Here is a 9,953-nt window from a genome sequence, read left to right on the forward strand (position 1 = left end):
TACCAAGGGAGCGATTGTGCAGTGTCCTTATCCATCATGGGAGCACAAGAGTGCCTCACTGGGACCCCAGAGCAGGCAGAGCAGACCCACTGTGGCCACTCACCACCACCCCAAGGAGGAGCACCCAATTTAGGCAGGTGCTGCCCATCCCCCATCACCGACACGGAGAACATCAAACTCAAGCAGTGCTCTGCTTGGGACCTGAACCCTACCCCCTCTACTGCTGGGAAAGTGATGGTGGCATCTGTATTTGTGAACTTTCCTGGGGGGTTAGGGGCAAGCCCAGCACCTTCTGAGAACTTGCTGAGCCCTGGGGAATGCACACATGAGCCCATGAAAACAAGGAGAGGAACGCTAAAATTTTAAATCTTTAATTTGTTTTCACGTTTTTCCTTCGTTTTGCTTCAAAAAGGAGCGCGTGGCTCTGCCACTTGCACATCGTCCACACCCCCTGGGCCAGGGCAGTTCCGACCTCATTGCAGGCCAGCTGCCTCGGGGAACCGGGGCACACGAGGGGTACACATGCAGCCCCCGGGGCCGGGGCTGGTGCCGCCTTATTGCTGAGGTCTGTCCCAGCTTGGCTCGAGGTGCAGCGGCTCCACTAGGCGCGCTGGCTGGGTAGTTCCTGGGAGATGAAGCGGCGCAGGCGCTCCAGGTACTGGCTGTAGAGCTCAATGTCGTTGTGCCCGGCGCCCTCCACCCACAGCGGCTCCACGGCCTTGGGACAGCGCTCATAGAGCGCCAGCCCATGCGAGAAGTCGATCACCTCGTCCTCCGTGCCGTGGATGATAAGCACTGGCGAAGTGATCTTGGACACCTTCTCGATGCTGCAGGGTGGGGCGAGTCAGGCCTCCAAGCCCCGCCCCACCGAGGCCCCGCCCCCACCCAGGTTCCCAGGGCAGCCCAGCGCTCACTTGGGGAACGCGTCGAAGCAGTAGGTTTTCTTGGTGTCTGGGAAGGCAACACGCATGCCCGAGGTGAGCGGGGAGTGCAGCACCACCGCGGCACACTCGTAGCGTGAGGCCAGGTCCACCGTGGGCACTGTGCCGATGCTCTGCCCATACAGGACGATGCTATCCGGGCTGATGCCGTACCTGGCAGCGGGGCAGGGTCAGCTGCAACTACAAAACTCCCTTCCCACAGCCCTCCCTCCTTGGACAGTCAGTCCCCCATTCTCCTCCGGCAGCTCTAGGCAATTAGGCTGGTCCCAGGGACCCTCCCCTGGCCCCCAACAGAGGCGCTCCACTTAGTAGGTAGGCAGGGCCGCCCCACAGGTGTGAAGGCAGTTGCCCTCACCCTCACCCTACCCCTTTCCACCAGGACCACAGCCCCAGGTCATCTAGCTCTACCCTCAGTTTCTCCAACAGGATCTACTTCCTCAGGAGTAGGGAGTGCACCTGGTGAGGGCCCCACAAAGGCTACTGGGGGAAGGGTAGCCCTGGGGCCTCTCTTACTTCTCCAGGTCACCCTGGCCAGGGCCACATCCAGATTCTGCTTGGGGTTTTCCTAACCCTGCTGTTCTGGACTAGATAGCCCTCCTGGTAGCAATGGGGGAAGGGGCTGTCTTCCTCCCTGCACCCCCTTTGCTGTAGGATATTGAGGCAGCTGTCCCCATGTCTCGCCCCATGGTGTCCCCCATGCCCAATTAAGTGCCTAGTATAACACTGGTAAGTATTTATCCACTGCTGTGGGGAGACGGGTGGGTGTTAATTCCTTCTGCCACCTTCCCTATGTAATGGCCAAGTCCTGGGCCTCCCTCCTCAGCACCAACTCCCACCACCTTCAGGCCCCAGCCCCTTCCCCTGCTCTGCCACCTCCTCACATGCCTCCCCTCAGGTCCCCCCAGCACAGCTGATCCAGCTCCAAGCCAGCTCCACGGCCCCTACATGCCTATTCCCAACCACACTGGGACCCATTTGCCACCCTCCCCATGCAGGTGGCCTCCAAGGCTCTCCTCCAACACATAAGACCCCAATCCCAAAGGGACATCCCTCTTCCCAGTGGGCAGGGGCCAGGGCAGTTCTGCATCTCACCTGAGGAACATACATGAAAAGCCAGACTCCACCTCCCTGTCCTACAGGGTCGTCCCCACCTGTCCCTGTCCTGGTGGCACTCCAGGTTAACCCCTGCCTACTCCCAGACCTCAGGGATGCCACCTGGCCACTCCTCCCCAGCCTGCTCCCAGGTTGCCATGGCCACTGCTGAGCTGAGCACCAACACAACCCAGCACCAAGCAGGGACCCCCAGCAGCCCCTGGACGTCTCCACCTGAATAAACTCAACAGGTGCCAGGTAGAGTGACTCTTCTCCCCCAGGCCTCCCCAGCCCAAATACTGCTTGGGCCCAAGCCTCCTGCTGCCTCTAAGCTGTTGGAGCTTAGGGGCCAGATCTCCGGAAGTCAGTGCTGGTGAAAAGACAGATAGACAATGGACAGAGCTCAGAGCCCTCACCCCACAGCAGGGTATGATTCTGCCAGCAACCCCCAGCACAAGCAGGGACAGCAGGAAGGACTGAGGAAATTGAGGGCAGGCATGTACCTGTACCATACCACCCAAGACAGGTCCTTGGTGCCAGGGGGCCCTGCTCCCAGGGCCTGCCAAAGAGACTGCTTGGTGCATCACTATGAGCCCCATCTCCCCAGGGCAGACTGACTTTGGCCCCTGAAGGAGAGGGTCCAGCAGGTCAACCAAGCAGGGCTAAGGTAGGGCATCCCCCATCACACAGTGGATAAGGTGCCACCTCCAAGAAGGCCAGAATTGACCTCCTTCTAGAGTAGTGCTGGGAACACAGCAGCATGTTGCAAACTCTGACTCAGACAGAATGAATGTGCTTCAGTCATTGAGTACTAGGGTGGGAGGGGTCTGCCCAGGATCTAGATGACCAAGATGGTAGAGGTCCAGAGAGTGAATGGCCCTGTCTGAGTCAAGCATGTGGGTATGTCCTCTGTTTGCTGATCTCCCATCAGCCACCAGAGCTGTGCTGGGCACCAAGCTGCCCAACAGAACCTTCTAGACCTAGAGGAGCCCCACCCCACCCACTGCCCCCAGGATGAGGTCAAGTTCCATGGCCACAGTGCCTCAGGCCTGCCCCCAGAACCCCAATGCAGCAACCCAGCCCAGTCCTGTACCCCACCCCCCATGTGCTCCTTTGGCCTCCAGGCTCTACAGTTCATTCACACCCAGCCCAGCCCTGTACCCCACCCCCCATGTGCTCCCTTGGCCTCCAGGCTCTACAGTTCATTCACACAGCCCTCACATGCTACCTCCTGAGCCCAAAGTCCTCTGCCCAACACTTCTTCCCGGGGGGAAACCTCCACTCCCCTGGGGAAAGCTCAGGCCATCTCCATCCCTCACCAGGGAGATTCGAGGACTGCCCACATGCCTGCTTGCACACCAAGCATGCCTGTTACCACACTGAGGGGACAGGGCTCAGGCCTTATCTTCTGGACTACTGTGGCCAGTGACAGTTTCCCTCTCCAGCAAGGCCACCCACCAGGACGTGGCCCAGGCTTCCTCCCTCCCCAGGGACGGAGGCCCAAGTCCTTGGTGGGCGCCTTCCAACCCATCCTATTTCACAGGGTCTGGTTCCCCCCAAGGGGACACTCTAGGTTGACCAAGTCCCCAGCACACAGCTCACCGGGTGCGCAGGGCCTGCCAGGCAGCATCGATGTCGGCGTAAAGGTTCTTCTCAGAGGGCCTGCCCGAGCTGACGCCATAGCCCGAGTAGTCATAGGAGAAGATGTTACAGTTGATGCGTGTGCCCAGGCCTATGTAGAAGCTGCTCATCTGGCCCAGGTCCACTGCGTTGCCATGTGAGAAGAGGACTGTGTACCTAGGGGATGGGAGAAGACAGGTCAGAGGACAAGAAGAGATAGGACTGCTGTCGGAGGGGACAGGCCGCCTGTGACAGAGTAGCCCAGTTCCTCCCACCTGTGTGATCTCGGGCAGGGAACGGCCTCAGGCTTCTCCTCTATGAAAGGGGGCACAGGGACCTTTGGTCACATTCTGAGCACAGGGCAGGCCCAGCCGCCTCTCTTTGGGTCTACTCCTCTCAAAGGGACTCAGACAACCCCTGAAGATAGCAGGCACATGGGCCCGCTGCTCAGAGCCTTCCTGGAGAATGAGACAGCTTCTCAGCCAACAGTGCTATCTCCTCTCCTCCTGACAGCTGGCCCCTGCCCCAGCCCCACAAGTGAATAAAGCCAACCCCTGTTCACAGTGGTTCAGATCTCCCTCTCCTGCAGGAAATAACCATGGCACTCATTTCAGCTTGTGTCCCATGACAGCCCTGCCAAGCTGCCACTAACAGAGCCTGCCCAGGTCCTGCCAAGAGAAGGTAATCAGGTGACTCCTCGCCAACAGACTCTCAGGGTCCTCTTCCTCCAGCATCACCGGGTCCCAGCTCCCACTCCAGCCAGCCCACCCTGGCCCAGAGGAAAAGAGTTCCCCCTCTGGACTTAGACCTGGAGTCAAAACCTGCCTGGTCTGAGGCAGAAGCACCTGGAAGGCTCGCCTCTGCCTCACCCCTCAGGCTCAGTAAAAAGCTCTACTTGCAGGACCTGAGGCGCCGTTAATGGGAAGCCAGACTGAGCCTGAGTCACGGGCCAGCCTTAAGTACCAAGACCTCACTGGGCATCAAGCGCCTGAGACCCTGCTCCTTTTCGAGCAGGTGCTGTTGACACAGCTACTTCCCTGAGCCTCAGGATCCTCATCTGCAAGATGGGGTACTGAGAGGGCTCCTCAGAGCTGCACATGGAAGGGCACTAGGCAGTAAGGGCTTAAGGCAGCTGGGCAGCGGCCATGAGCAGAGTGAGAAGCACCCTTGGTTGTTCTGGTCTGCCAGCCCTTGGCAGGAAGCATCCCTAGGCACCCGCAACCCCTGGTGGGCTTTCATCCCACTTTAGCACTCCAGGGACCCTGAGGATAAGCATGAGGCACTGCCCGATCCCGCCCCTCCATCCTTCCTGGCTCTGGGTCTGTCCGGGTGGAGTCTTGGAGGCTCACCTGGCTCCGGGCACGCAGCGCACAAACATGCAGGCAATGCGGTTGCCCCGGCTGCTCTTGGTCAGGAAGACCTCAACAGTGTCCAGCTCACGCTGGCTGTATTGGAAATCAGAGCGCTCCATCAGGTGGAGCTTCCAACGTCTGGGGGTGCCTGTGGAGGCCCTCAGGGCCCTTGAGGAGGTAGCCCCGGCCCCACCAGGCCTGGGCTCAGGCTCAGGCACCAGAGAATAGGTGGGCTCCGGCGGCAGAAAGGCGAGCTTGGCAGCAATGCGACCAGGGCAGGGCGGGCAACAGAAGAGGCAGCAGAGCTCAGTCACCGACAGGCCGTTCATGGCGGGCACTCGGCCCCAGGGCGGGCCTGGCTCAGCAGCAGAGGAGTAGCGGTGCTCTAAGATGCGGGTGGGGGGAGGGCAACCCCCAGCCACTGCCCCAGACAAGAGCCCTGTTAGGAGGCAGCAGCCCAGCCCCATCTCGGTCCAAGCCGAGCCCTCGGGAGCCTTGCAGCTTCACATCTCCATGTCCTGCACAGGGAATCCCTGCAAAGAACAGCAACATGTGAGTTCCCCCAGGGCACCACCAGAGACGGAGACCCAATTTCGCCCAGCCTGAGCCTCTAGGCCTTCCCCAAAGCTCAGTCCACTTCTCCTGATTAGGGTGTTCCACCCTCTGGGCTGGCATAGACCTGCAAGCCCAGCTTGCCCTCCAAGGGGACCATGTACCTCCCAAGTGACCTCTGTGGGACGCAAAGCTGACCTGCCCCCACCTGCTACCACCCTTCCTCAGCTTGAAGTCACAGACTGTTGCCATTTAAGCCCATTCGTCAGCCCAGCCACAACCTGACGGCTGTGCTGGGCAAGCAAATCCCTGGCCCATCCCAGCTCCCCTCCCGCTGCTCTGGGCCCAGGGAAACCCTGTCACCACCCCTGACCCCCATGCCTCTGTCCACAGAGCTGGCCCAGACTCTACCCCCACCCTCCCACCTTGCCACCCTCAGGTGACACAGAGCAGCTGAGGCAAAGATAAGCTTCAGACCCAAAAGCACGCTGACAGGGGCTGGGCCCAGCTGGGCGGCCTGAGGACTTGAGACAGAGGAGCCCAGAGGAAACACAACAAAGGCTCTGGGAACAAAAGCAGGATACATCTCAGGCTAAGAGCTGAACAATGGCTCTCCCCTGTGCAGGGGGCCAGGCCTAAGGGCCAGGCTGTTGAAGGGGTGGGGGTCGCGGGGGCTGTGGCTCCTCTTCCAGCTTTGCCAACTTCAGGGTCTGGGACGTTGGGCGAGTCACTTACCCTCCAGGGCCTCAGTTTCCTTATCCATCAACTAAGACACCACTCACCTCACAGGGGAAGCAAAAGAAATGACGGGTTTAGTGGTGGGCAGGGGGCATGGCTCAGAGTAGAAGCTCAAATGTTCTTCCTTTTGGCAAAGCGTCATGAAACGCTCTATTAAACAGAATACAGTTAAGTTGCTAAAGCAACTAAAATCGTATACAGAGAACTGCCAATAGAGAGAATAGGAAAAACACAGAGGTTTGAGAAAACCTGACCACTTACTACACTTTCCCTACAGGCTGGACCGAGGGAGACACACACCACTCAGCTTTAGCATCAGAGCAGCAGTTTTGAGGCCACAGCATTTGAAAACCACTGGGCCAGGGACATGGGAATTCAGAGTAGGTCAAAGATGTCTGAGGCCCAGAACACACCTGCTCCCTCCAGACCTGTGACCTGAGACTAAGGGCTGGAGAGAGCCACATCATGCTGTCACCCAGTTTCAGGGCACACAGGGGAGAGGGAGAGCTGCAAAAGCCAAGGTGAGGACATGGACTGCTTCCAGAAGTCCCTGAACTTCCAAGCAGGATGCACACTTTATGTGCAAGTATTTTTCAGAGGAGAGGCTCTATCATACTGGTTCTCAGATGCAGGAGAGTTTGTCCCCACCAGGAACATTTGCCAATGTCTAGAGACATTTTTGGTTATGAGGACTGGGAATGGGAGCTCCCAGCATCAAGAAGGTGGAGGCCAAGGATGCTGCTTAACACCCCACAGTGCACCCCCCCAAGAAAGAATTATGTGTCCCCAAATGTCAAACAACACATTCTCAAAGAGGTCCAGGCCCCAAGAGGTGACAGTCCATTGCTGCAAGTGGGGAGTGAAGGGTCTGAAATCTAGGTGGCACTGTGAAAACTGGTTTTGAGAGGAAGACCTGGCTAAGAGCCAGGCAGTCAGGAGGTCCCCAGCAACCCTGAGAATGAAGGGGCACACCAAGGTGGCCAAGCCACACTAACAAAACCAGAAACTTGGATGTGGTCCTTGATTCCTCCCTGTTGGCTCTTCCTCTCTCTAACTGCCACCAGTCCCCTCCTCTATCATCATCCGGACTTTAGCAGTCTCCTTCCTTGCTGGTCCCCCCTTGGCCACCATCACCCCACTCCAGGTCATTCTCCCTGCCCCCAGCAGCTGAAGGATCTTTTCACAACACAAATCTAATCATGCCACCTCCCTTTTGGGATGCCCCTGTGGCCTGCCTCCCACTATTTTCAGAATAGAGATCAAATCCCTCACCACAGCCTGCCAAGTTGGCAATTGTCTGGAGCGACCTCTCCAGCCTCACTCATCTGGTACCCCACTCCCCCTCACTCTCCCCAGACAAGCCACACTGCCCACTCATGCCTCAGAGCCAGAGCCCACGCAGCTTCCCTCCTGGGGATCTCCTCCTCAATCTCATTTGACAGTCCTTGCCCTTGTCCTTTCCATCATTCACATACCACTTCAGTGCCTTCAAAGGGGCCTAAACCTGGTCAGGTACTCCCACCTCAGGGTCCACTATGCTCTCATGGTTCCCCATTCCAACCACAGAAAAACTCCACAAGGGCAGGACCACTATCTGGTTTTGCTCAATAAACAATGGCTGAACAAATGTCCAAATGACAAAGGGAAAAGAGGAAATGGGAAAGCTACAGAGTTTGCCAGGTTTGACAGGGAAGGGAGACAGTCTCTTCTCAGGCCATACACAGGTGGGACCTCCTGCACATCATTTATGGATGTCACTGAGTGTGCCCCAAGAGCCAGGCCTCAGACTGGGCAGTACATATCCAGGTGCCTCCCTTACTGGGCACACACCCCTGGCACCCAAAGCCTCAGGGATTCCACTCACAAGCACATACTGGGAACCCTGCTGCCAGACCCCATGCAGGCTGGAGGTAGGTGTTAAGAGGACCAATGAGGAACCAAAGCAATTGCAATACTCTAGGACGACCTAAATACTGATGACTGTGACAGCACCTCACCCAACCAGTTAGGGTGGGAAAGCTGCCTGGAAGGTGCAATCTGAACGATGGAGAGAAAGTGGCCAAATGACAGAAGACAGGGCAGAAGGAAGAGCATGGGCAAAACCCCAGAGGTGACAGAGTGTTCCAGGAACTGCAGGTCCTGGCTAGAGCAGACGCTGGGAGGAAGAGGTGAGCAGAGGGGAGTCCCGGAGAAGGCCAGGGTCAGGCCGCGCCCGTGAGCCCTGCTGCAGAAATTGGACTTCATTCTGGAGGAAACAGGGAGCCCCAGAGGAGTTCTGGACCGGGGTTAGGGGCTGTGGATGTTCCTTGAACTGGAGGGGAGGCCGGGAAGCCTGAGAATGGGCAGAGGCATCTAGGAGGTGTTTAGGAAGCAGGGCTCGGCTACGGGCTGCTGCGGCTGGTCTGGGTGTTGGGGTGGAGGGCCGGTTCCGGGACAGAGACAGAGTCCGCGGCACGGACCGCGCACTCCCGGAGGGCGGGGGCCTCATCCCAGGGGGGTGGGCGTTCACCCCACGTCTGAATGAAGGGGAGGGAAAGAGGCGACGGCCGCGTCATAGGAGGGTGGGCGCCCACCCCACGTCGGAAGGCTGAGCGGAGGACAGGGCTCTGCCGGAGTCCAGGACGCTGGCCCGCAGTCCTCACCCCTGGTCTGGGTCGCTCCGGGGGCACTGCGGCTACCCCGGGAGTGCGGGGTCTCGGGGGAGTCCGACTGGGCTGGCCGGGTCTCGCGGCCCGGCCCGGCTCCCCAAACGGCCAGGCCACGCCCGCCCCTGTTAGGCACTCACCGCCGCGGCCCGCGCACCCCAGTGCCGGGGCCACACTCCATGGCTTCCGCCCTCCCGCCCGTGCGTCAGTCGGTCCCTCGTCGGTCCCTCGGCGCCGCGGCCGGACCTCCAGCACCGCCGCCGCCGCCGCTCCCCCGCGGGCGGAAGTCACCCTCGCTCCCGCCACCGCCCCGGAAGTGACGCGCAGGCACGCGCGGAGGCCTGAGGCTGCTGGGGGCCGGAGGGGATGGAGTCTGGACCTGAGCCTCGGGTGCAGGCGTGACGCGCGTACCGGGTCTGGACTGGGCTTGGGACTAGGCTCAGGACTAGGCTCCAGCGTGCGAGGCTGGCTAATTGATGGATGGGACCGGGCTTGGGGGCGGAGCTAAGCGTGGAGTAGGCGGAACCGAGTTGTGGTTGGCGAGTGAGTCTTGATTGGGGGCGGGGCTGTGGTGGGCGGAACCGACACGGGGCGGAAGAGGCCCTGGTTCCAGGTTTCAGCTGTGGTACGTTCTTTTACTCATTCCAGGGCTAGGAATAAGGTGAGGCGAGTGAGGCAAGGTTGTGCAAGTGCAGGGTCGGATCCAGCCTTTATTTAAAATCATGGTATTTTCGCCCAGGCTGGTGTGGCTCAGTAGTTAGAGCGTCGCCATCGCTCCGAAGGGTCGCAGGTTTGATTCCCGATCATGGTCACCTACCCGGGTTGCCGGTTCGATTCCGGGCCCTGGTCGGGGCGCGTGGGTGAGGCAACCAATTAATGTGACTATCTCTCTTTCTCCTTTCTTTCCACTCTCTTAGAAAAGTAATGGAAAATATATCCTCAGGTGAGGATAAAAATAAAATAAAATGCATGAAAATACTATGAATTTGGTAGCTGAGTTTTTTGGCATCCCT

At 59.0% G+C, this 9,953-nt stretch overlaps 1 protein-coding gene across 1 annotated transcript; it reads right to left on the minus strand.

The window, feature by feature from the left end:
• Positions 1-349: 349 nt before the first annotated feature.
• Positions 350-9,422, minus strand: ABHD17A (abhydrolase domain containing 17A, depalmitoylase). Its single transcript, XM_081134116.1, has 5 exons — positions 9,081-9,422; positions 5,003-5,538; positions 3,636-3,830; positions 915-1,094; positions 350-827 (listed from the first exon to the last, which is right to left on the minus strand). The coding sequence occupies exons 2-5, from the start codon at positions 5,470-5,472 to the stop codon at positions 602-604; spliced, it is 1,071 nt and encodes a 356-aa protein (XP_080990242.1). The 5' UTR covers positions 5,473-5,538; positions 9,081-9,422; the 3' UTR covers positions 350-601.
• Positions 9,423-9,953: the final 531 nt, after the last annotated feature.

This window comes from Miniopterus schreibersii, assembly GCF_964146895.1.
Source record: "Miniopterus schreibersii genome assembly, chromosome: 4".
Taxonomy (NCBI): Eukaryota; Metazoa; Chordata; class Mammalia; order Chiroptera; family Miniopteridae; genus Miniopterus; species Miniopterus schreibersii.